The sequence below is a fragment of the Neodiprion virginianus genome, chromosome 1 (genome assembly GCF_021901495.1).
Source record: "Neodiprion virginianus isolate iyNeoVirg1 chromosome 1, iyNeoVirg1.1, whole genome shotgun sequence".
Lineage (NCBI taxonomy): Eukaryota > Metazoa > Arthropoda > Insecta > Hymenoptera > Diprionidae > Neodiprion > Neodiprion virginianus.
The window spans coordinates 14,977,911-14,988,613 of record NC_060877.1 but is presented as its reverse complement, the minus strand read 5'-3'; the positions used below and the strand labels follow the sequence as shown (position 1 = coordinate 14,988,613).

Genomic DNA, 10,703 nt, shown 5'->3' with positions numbered 1-10,703 from the left:
GTGATTATTTAAAATGCGGTACATGTTTACAAAATAAAATGCACAATACAAAATTTGACAACGATAGGCACAGAGCCAAAGAATTATTGGAAATTATTCATTGTGATTTGAATGGGCCACAAATAACTGGAAATTTAGGTGAAAAACATTTTGTATCTTTCATTGACGATTATAGTAAAGTAGCTAAAGTTTACACTATTAAAACAAAAGACGAATTCTTTGAATGCTTAGTTGAATATGTAAATCTAGTAGAAAATTTAACAAAAAAAAGGGTTAAAAAAATTAGATGTGATAACGCTAAAGAAATAGTATGTAAAAAGGTTTATAAATTCACACAGGAAAAAGGTATTTTGATTGAGCCATGCCCTCCGTACGTCCATGAACTCAATGGAACTGCGGAGCGGTACAATAGATCTGTGATGGATATTGCAAGATGCTTACTAGCTGACGCAAAAATAAACGTAAAATTCTGGCCTGAAGTAGTAAAAACAGCGGTTTATTTAAAGAACAGGACTCTTGCTAATACTGTTCAAAGAAAAACACCATTTGAAATATTTACAGGTGAAAAGCCAAATATAAAAAATCTAAGACTATATGGTAGTAAAGTTTTTTGCAGAGTACCTGAGGTCAAAAGAAAGCATAAATGGGACAGGAAGGCAGATGTAGGGATTTTGGTGGGATACGAAAATGTAGGTTATCGAGTACTTATGGGTGATAAAGTAACAGTAGTTAAACATGTTGACGTGATAGAGGAAGATGTGAAACTAGTGGGTTATACTGGAGAAGAAAATGATAAAGAGAATTGTGAAACTGATTGTAAAGATAAATTTATTGAAACAAACAATGATTGTGCCAAAAATGTCGTAAATGAAGAATTTAGTCAAAAAATTGATAACGATAGTATTTACAATGATAACGATGAATCACTAAAGAATCTAAGTTTAAAATCTAATGATAAAAATGTAAATACTCCTTTAAGGAGGTCAGGTAGAGAGAAAAAACAAACCGATATCTATCAGTCACATAAATTTGCAAATTGTATCTACGTTAACTACATTAATGCGAATGTTCCAGAAAACTATTGTGAAGCGATAAATAGTTGTAATTCTAAAGCTTGGCAGGATTCGATGAATAAAGAAATGGAACGCATTAAAAAATATGGCACTTGTGACCTAGTCAAATGTCCAAAAGATAAAGATGTATTAGATTTAAAATGGGTATATACACAAAAGTCAAATGGAGAATTTAGAGCGAGAATCGTTGTAAAAGGTTTTCAGCAAAGAGATAAATTAGAAAACATATATTCACCTGTAATAAGATCTCAAACTTTAAAATTATTAATGTCATTTAGTGTAAACCTTAATTTGATAGTTCATCAATTAGACGTAGAATCCGCATTTTTAAACGGAGAAATAATCTCAGAGGTTTACGTCAAACAACCTGAAGGTTACGACGATAAATCAGGTAGGGTCTGGAAACTAAATAAAGCTCTCTACGGATTAGGTGAAAGTTCGTTAGCATGGTACAATTGTCTTGACAATTTTCTGAAAGGTATTGGCTTCAAACGAAGCAACAACGATCAATGTTTATACATTCTCGATGAGCGTGAACAAGATCCTGTTTATTTCATATCCTACGTAGATGATGTACTGACTTGTTGTAAAAATATAGAGAAAATAAACAATGTTAAGAAATTATTATTAAAAAGGTTCAATGTGAAAGATTTAGGCGAAGTCAAAACTTATCTAGGAATAAATATAGAATTTAACAAGGCTAGAGATACTGTCACCCTCGATCAAAAGTCATACATAGAATCCTTAGCAAAGAAATATAACATAGAGAATTGTAAACTCTACGAAACACCGATGGAACAAAATTTAAAATGTGAGCCTGCGCAGTCAGTGTCTGATTATTTAAATTATAGAAGCATAATCGGGGAACTACTTTACGTAAGTTCAGGATCACGATTAGATATTGCCTATTGTACCAATTACTTAAGTCGTTTCCAGAACTGCTATGATCAAACTCATTACAAGTACGCCTTACGCGTCTTAAAATATTTGTACTTGACTAGAGAAAAAAAATTAACTTATACGAAAAATGTGAATTGCGATACACTTGATTGCTTCGTAGACGCAGACTGGGCCGGCGATACTGTAGACCGTAAATCTACAACAGGCTTCGTAATTAGATTGTTTGGCAACGTAATCTACTGGAAATCTAAGAAACAAAGCAGTGTTGTTAAATCCTCAACTGCAGCAGAGTACGTTGCTTTATCTGATGTAGTTAGTGAGTTGAAACTGATTAAAGATTTGCTGAAAGATCTTAAAATTGAGATAAAAGAGCCAGTAAAGGTTTATGAGGACAACTCTGGTGCCGTATGCATTGTAAAATTTGGAAATTTCACAAAGAATTCCAAATACATTGAAACTCACTACCACTTCGTCCATGAAAACTATTTGAAAGGCTTGATTGACGTTGTAAAGATAGATAGTGAAAATAACGTTGCCGATATACTAACTAAAGTGTTAGGAAAAACTAAGTTCAATAAGTTTGTCGGCATGCTAAATCTAAAATGAAAACAAACATAAGTTAATTTGCACAGAGCAGAGGTGATCATATGAAAGGATAAATAAAATATCTATTAATTTTTTTTTAATTGTAACAAAACTTAAATTTAAGGAGGCGTGTTGGAATACATGTAAATTTAAGTCTGGTAGCGACATCTTACTGTATTAAAATGTATTATGTAATAAATGCGCATGCGCGTATATTCCGACACAGCCAGCGAGCGTGTCCCTTTTGGAGCACAAAAACGGTATAGCGATAAGAAAGAGAGCAAGCCTGTTGTATATCATCACGAATCCTTTTGCATCAAGTTTAAGTATATCTTTATTAATAAATACACAATCATAACTAATTGTCTGGCTTTTCATTTATCAGTCCACGATATTATTAACAAAATTTTTATTATTTATTATAAAACATAACATAATTAAATAATGAATAACTTAATGCTAATATCCTCAATATTGCAAAAACTTAAACATTTTATAAACCTTTGGTTCTTAAATGATTTAACAAATTTTCAATAATTGTTTTAGTTTTAGTAACACGAACTTTGTCATTTTCATCTTTTCCTAATAATTTTTTTATTCCTGCATCCCCATCATCACGAAAAGTGTTGATTAAATCTTTATAGGTAATATCAGCATCAGCAATTTTTTTTTTAATGCCAGTAGATATGCAAGCTCCTAATTTGTTGAGTGTTTTTAACAGTGTAGCTGATTTTTCAGCATTACGAATACTCGCACTTGTATCACTCCAAGTTATACTGCGATCCATTAATTGCTTTGTTGTGATTTGAAGATTCTCAATAATTTGCACCAGCATTAAAACATCGTATACAGCATTATGCGCACCATCCGCAGAAATTTGTAGCCATGAAGCCAGACCTGTTAGAGTACACTTTCCTTTTCCTTCACGATTTGTTGCTGATTTAATAAGAGGCAGTGTATCTGCAAAACCTACAACCACAGACCCAAAGTCATCCGTCATAGTCATTTTTTTAACAGAATTAATAAGAATCGGAGCATCAAATTTGCAGTTGTGAGCAACTAAAACCACCGGATGCTTCAGTTTCGTTAGAAAGTTACGAAAAGCATCCAAAGCTAATCTCAGTGAAATTGATGGTACTCTAGTACCATTGAGTATTAATTCACCTCTAACATTTGTTAAACCATTTGCCTCAGATGCTTGTGCAGCAATTTTTTGAGTAGGGTTGACATAAACTGAAAATTTGGATTTATTGTATTGAGCCGCAATCTGAAGAATATCAGATTGTTTTGAAAAGCTTGATGTTTCCAAATCAAAAAATACTGCAATAGGTTCTGAAACTTGTGTTCCATTATCATCAGCTTCATTGATCTCTTCATTTATACCCTCTGTATTAAGACTAGAGTCGTGAGCAACATTTGTTGAAAGTAATCCCATATTAGATTCATACTGGATACCTTCCATATCTTCTTTCTTCTTGCGCAGATTAGTACGCTGTTCTTTTGAAAACAAACGCCTTTTTTTAAACTCTGGACGTTTTGTTCTTAAATATCGTCTTTTTGCTTCTTTTTCTTTTCTGTCCACGTATTTAGTCGTGTGAAATTCAGGAGATAAAAGTCTTTTCGTTGCAGCTTCTTGAAGGTATCTTTCTCCGAGATTTTTCTCACCGATAGCGCAGGCAAACCGAAAATCTCCAGAAGCCGTCCGAGAGTAGCATCGAGACTTAGGGTAATGGCTTGTCATAGTAGCATTCAGACTTTCGTTTGCTTGGCTAGATGCACCAGCAGCAAACCGATCCGCGTTATCTGCTAATTTCCTGAATATATGTTTCAAATCTTTATATAAATCAGGGCTCTGGAAACCTCCTTTAATAACTTTATGGTCATAAGTTAAAGGATTCTTCACATATCTACACTAATGGCCACAATTATTATGGTTGTTAAAGGCATGGTCAGGAATATTTCTTAAAGCATCAGCTACTTCTTTGGTATTTCCTGCATTTGGAGAAATTGCATATGTGAAACACCGATGCAGATATGACATTGCGTCACTTTTCAATTCCTTGTGAGCTTTGGCATATTTATAAAGTGTGTTTGAAACACCGCGACTAGTGTGATTTTTGTCCGAGAACTTAATCACTTGTGATTGGCTTGCAGCACGGACAGCAGCAATCGTTGAGCTGTCGTCATCTCCAATTAAAATTCCAACTTCAATATTATGCTCTTTAAAAATTTTACTACTGGAAGTCATACTTGCAGCAGCAAAAGGTTCCATAGCTTTTGCACTTCCAACGAAGTTTAGCCTACAATCGTGGTCTGATTTAGGATGACCTAGGGCACACATTCTACAACCACGATTTGTTGTTAAATAATCTATGGCTTTACCAGTTTCCCTACCCAAGAATGCTGCATATCCATTCATACTATCGTATGTTCTTCCACTTCTTTTTGTACTGTAACCCATATCATACGACGCAGCAACACGTACAGTACTATTGTAAGTTTCTTTGGAATTTGAGAAATGACTTGACTCAGAATGATTACTTCTTATATTTTGATTAATCATCTCAGGCTCAATTATCGCCATCGTTGTCTCAAAATTTCTGGATGTATCAGCTGGTGTTATTGCAGTCTCTGACAATCCTGTATTCCACTCTGGTAATATAAAATTAGACGGTGCACTTTCTGGTCTGCAATAACAGTAGAAAGAAAAGAAAAGTTACGGGATGGAAACAGGAAAAAGTTGAATTAGATAAATATTAATAGATAAAAAATTTGTTGGAGGTAATTGATTCTTTTATTCAGTCGTTGTAAAAATTTAGAATACAAAAAAATTATGTAGAAAGTGTAAAATTATTATAAAAATATTTTAATGATCGATTTAATTAAATTAATTTCATTAACACCAAGTAAAAAAGAATGTTTTACTTCCTGTTCATTAATTTTGAGTATAATATTTACAAATTATGACGGTTTTGAATTCATAACTTCGATTTAAATCCTTATTTACAATTTTAAAATCTAACAATTCTCACAGTACAATTTTGCAACATGACAATACTTTAAGATCCTCGATCATCTAAGTATTGACTGTACAATCGATTACCAATTTTTTACAACATAAATACATCTAAACTGACAATGCTTACAATGACTGTTGAATCCTATCTGAATTTTCAATCGTCATTTTACGTTCAACTTCAGCCCATTTATGACAACTTTCCTTAGCCACTTCTTCAACAGCTCTTCCCATTTCATTTTCATGTGTCTTGAAAGTTTTGGAATCAATTGAAGGTATATTAGCAGAGGCGAACATTTTATTGAGATGAGTTGCTCCAATCCCAGAGTGAAGTGCGCCTGAAAAAATATTATACATAAATACTCTTTATACATTAAATACTCTTTAATTTATTCATTCAATTATATAAAATTTACAAACCTATTGCAATCTTGGAATTTATATCGAAACGTCGCCTTTTAGTCGTTGCATCTGGATGTTGCTTGTCAGTAGTAACTTCGTTTAAAATATTGCAAGCTGTACACAATACATGCCAAGTCGAACCCAAGCCACATCGTTCTTCTCTTTTAAGATTTTCTTCGAAATCCAGCAATGCCTTGCAATGTACGCATTTTAGTTGTTTTAGGAAATGACAAACTTCTATTATTCTCCTTCCTGGTACAATGTCAGACAACTGAGAGGTTAGATCGCATGTTTTCTTTCTTTTCTGTCCGTTCTTGCATTGAGAAATACGTAGGTTGTAAATTTTTTCGTTCACTCGCTTTCCTTTCCAATAATAACGCTTTTCTCCGTCACTCACTTTTTATTTATTCTTCAAAAATTTTATTTGTGTAAATATCACTGTCTGAATAGCATTACATGTTACCATACACACAGGCACATCACCAACACGAATAGAACAGTCGACGCATGCGCAACCGCGGTAAAATTTGCTGCGTTGCCAGACTTTTTACAAAATATTTAAAATTAAAAAACTTATTATTTCATTTAAATTAAAAATGAATTATCAATTATTTTATAATAATATGGTCAGTTAATTCATAAAATATTATTTTGGTAAGCTAAATGTAATTAAGGAAGTTCATCTGGTACCGAGTTAGTCAAAAGAAAAATTATTACGACTAGCGTAGTCCCTTCGATAAGTTTGGCAACGCTGCAACCAGGCGCGACGCCCGACGGCGTACCACAGCCGCAGCCATGTGTCAGTATTTTTCTCTTGCTTCCATGCTTTGCACGTTAACCTCTTAAACAATGGAAGAAAATTCGAAGAAGAAAGCGTTTTTCTGGAAAGGAAAACAGGTCACTGAAAAAGTGTACAATTCACGATTGCGACTTGTGAAAGTGGGAAAAAATTTGAGGAGCGTTTACGGATGCAGAAAAGAAAAAGTTAACCTCAAAGAAAGTGCAACTCAATCGGATAACCTCGAAGGCCGACGTATTATGCACTTGAAAACTGTGTCTAAACATCTTTTCTGCAAATGTCACAAATGTGATGCAGTGGTTCCTCTGAGCAACATAATCGATGAAACGCGAATCGGATTAGCGTCGATATTCACGGTTCAATGTGAAAATTGCCGAGGAAAAATCAGATTTGCCACTGATAAAACACACGATGTTGAAAAACAGAGTACACGAGCCAAAACGAGTAAACATTACGATGTCAATAGCAGAGCAGCAATGGGTAAGATGATATATGGTCTTCAAAAAAAGTAACACATATTACGATATCAATCGTCGTCAGTAAGAAAATTCAATTATTTATTCTAGGAGCTCTGAATGGTGGTATGGGCAACACGCATATCAACAAAATACTGGCTTCATTGAATATTCCTCCACTTCATATGAATTGTTATAAGACGAATGAAATAGAAGTAGGCACTGCGGCAGAAGAAATGGCTCGAGAAGGCTGCATCGCAGCAACTCTCATGGAGCAAGAACTGACCATTCAGAATGTCGACAAATTAAAAAATCTTTTGTAAGTTTCCAATGTCAGTGTGCTTCGGGTTTGCCAATTTATCAAAAATATTTGAGAAAATGTCAGGATAAAAGATTTTGTAAAGTCTGAAAATTTTTATGAAATAGAGCATTATGGGGAATTTTGTGTAAGCACTCGACAAGTTTGAATTTAGTGTCGGGTTCGATTAGAAAATGAACAGTCAAGTTTCATGCGTGCATTAACTTCGTATGATAAACTACGTCGTTAGAATTCTTGAATCAATATTTATAGAAAAACAAAATTGTACATTTGACATTGTTTATATCAATGTAATGATAGTTATTACGTATATACCACGAAAAATTGTAATTACAAACATTTTGTAATCATTTTCATAATTTCTCAAAAATTTTTTTTTTGTGGAAATTAAATTTCTTAGACTTGTTACGTCCAGCATACCACTTCTCTCTATTTTTCCTACTCGCTAACTCTCCCACAGTTCTTACATTAATCTCATGGTCTCTGTCCGGTCCTCTTATCTCTACGTAATCTCACGCTATTCACTATCGCGCCTACTCATCAAATTCCATTCCCTAGTCCTAGCATTGTCACACCTTTTCTGCACCCGTACGTTTCACGTCTCGAGGCACACTCCTATTCTAACTCTCAACAACGTCACATCTAGACGTCTTACACAGCTTCATACAGCACACTTCGTTTTTACCGCCATCTGAGCTTCCTCGAAATAAATATACAAGTAATATCTCAAACAAACCCTACGTTATTCAATCCTCATCCTGATTTCCGGTTGTCCTGGAACTTAAAAGCGAAGCCAACCAGTTTACTCTTACCGCTCAGGAGTAACTCTACTCACGGACGTAACATAAGAGAGGGAGCATAGCGGTAGATATGGTCCCGAATATGGGAAGCAAGAAGGTGGAAATGTCATGAAACATGATTTCAAAGTATGTGCTTAAAATTAGTTTTACAATTTTTCTTATTATAGGTAGTGTATGGTATTTATAATCTGAATATTATATGTTGTCCGCATATATGAAAATGATAATTGATGTGTGTTTACAAGTATGTAGTCGCAGTATGAGTGTAGATTGAATATTGATTGATGCGTTTAGCAACATTAGTTGGATATTTGAGGACAAGTGTTTGTAATAGTGAGTTTATATTCTGGATTACGTATGAGCGTAAGGCATATAGTTATAATACTATGGTTACATAATGTTGTTTAAAGCTAGGCGCCTAGGGTTAATGCGCATGGAAGCGGGTTGGTACACTTAAGACTAAAGAACAATGATTACTTTGATTCGCTGGGTACTAAGGAATACCAATTTTTTTTTTTTTTTTTTGTATATCGAGATACAGAGTTTCACCTATTCGTACAATGATATCGGTTATAAGTGTAGATATATTTTGGGCTAATTGTAAACTAAGGGTATAAGATCGTTAATATAATCATATTAGTGCAGTAGTGTACACAAGCATTTATTTTACTTATGTCTGTTTGACAGCGCAACAGCAGATCTTGATAGCAATATAGTAGTTGCCTATTTGTAATAAGGTTTTCGTAAGGTTTTGAGTACTGGTGGGTTCAAAGGAAGCGGAGGTGGTGTGTGAGGAACTGCATGATGGGTTTCTACTTCGTTGGGAATGGGTAGGACAGAAGAAGTAGGTGGGTGAATAATATTTAGCTCGATTGGATTGTCATACCCTGTTTGTATGGCTCTAAATGTCTGGTTCGTTTTTTTTGTTTTGCAATGTGTGCACAGAGTAATGACCTTCCTGAGGCATGAGTGACGGTAGAATAAGTATAGGGTTGCGAGAGATAGCAAACCAACACCGCTGTAAGTAAGAGTGTCCTTGATGTGAAACATATAGCGCTGTGTGCGGTGGTGTGTGCTGATATCAGTAGCTTGTTTTACCATATCCTGCAGCGATAGTCCGGTATTGGCCAAGGCATGTACATTTATGTGCGAGGTTTTGTGGAGTGGGGGGATTGCAATTGAGGATAAGTCGGTGGAAATATTAAAATCAAGACTGAGGGATACTTGACTTAGGAGGGGGCGTAGGAGAGGGTCTCGGTATATTGCGAGCGTTTCGAAGTTTTGAGAGTGGCCTCAGAAGTACTAGCCGTACACAGGTCGCTTAGGGTGATAATGCCTGAACCGGAAAGTGTGACACGAGAGGTCTGGTCATTTGGGCAGAGAGTATGAAGAGTCTCAGGAGTGGAAGCTGAGAAAATCCAAGAATTAGATGTTGATAATTCCGTCCAGTAGGTTCCGTCGAATGCGGTCAATCTGATATCACATTGTTTCGAAATTTTTCTGGACGGGTTCAGAAAAAGGTCCACCTCGCAGAGTTTGTGAGTCGACGGTCGGAAAAGCGGTTGTGTCAACTTACATATGAATTTTCCTAAGGATAAAATGCATTTACTAAATTTGGATTCCGAGATTTGAAAGTACGACGCTCGGTTAAGTGCTATAGCTATGTAGTCGCTGCCAGGTTGAATGTAAGCGAATTTGTTATTTACAGAGTCGTATGTCTGTCTAACGGGGACGGGAAGCAGTCTGTACAGGTCAAAAGCCTCGGAGTTGAGCAACGGAATAGATATCACATAAAGCAGTCTGGGTTCGTAATACGCTATGTCGATTTTAGAGATTAGAATCAGTTCTTCAGCGTAATTTGGATCCATTGGAATAGGAAACTCTATTTGTGGTCTGAGTGACTGGATATGTTTAAGACTGGAAATAATTTGTTCTGGTGATAGAATTTTAGGGTGGACGATACCTTTTTGAGCGAAGAGGATAGCGTTTACTAAGCTGGACAGGTCAAGTTCGTATTCGTTCAAGTGTCGGTCCAGGTCAATTAGTCGGTTAAGTAAAGTCGTTCTGAAGGTATTGTTGGCGATTAAGGCTTTTGAAATAGCTGCATCAGTCGAGAGGGCCGTGAGTAATTTATGTTGTTCGCGGTCGTGGCTTATCATGCTGTTGATTTCTTTCCCGTAGACCCCCAACGTTGACTGTACGATATTTGTCTGTTTGTTAAGCAGGGATGCTAAGTGTCTACTGTCGTTGTACAAGTTGTCAATTTGTTGGTTAAAATATTCTCCGTCTTTTACGTCTAGGGTGCCGAATAAGGATTTTGATACGCTACCAATGAAATTAATCGCGCCTCGTGT

General features: G+C 35.4%; 1 protein-coding gene across 1 annotated transcript; it reads right to left on the bottom strand.

Annotated features, from left to right (window-relative positions):
* Window positions 1-3,051: 3,051 nt before the first annotated feature.
* On the bottom strand, window positions 3,052-5,142 carry LOC124303864 (uncharacterized). The gene is made up of 2 exons (XM_046761633.1): window positions 4,696-5,142; window positions 3,052-4,470 (listed from the first exon to the last, which is right to left on the bottom strand). Exons 1-2 carry the CDS (start codon window positions 5,140-5,142, stop codon window positions 3,052-3,054), a joined length of 1,866 nt encoding a protein of 621 aa, XP_046617589.1.
* Window positions 5,143-10,703: the final 5,561 nt, after the last annotated feature.

Coding starts and splice junctions, on each gene's coding strand:
- LOC124303864 (XM_046761633.1), bottom strand. CDS start 5,142: ATGGCGATAATTGAGCCTGAGATGATTAATCAAAATATAAGAAGTAAT. Junction 4,471..4,695: donor GTGCTGCAAGCCAATCACAA/GTGATTAAGTTC, acceptor TGTGGCCATTAG/TGTAGATATGTGAAGAATCC.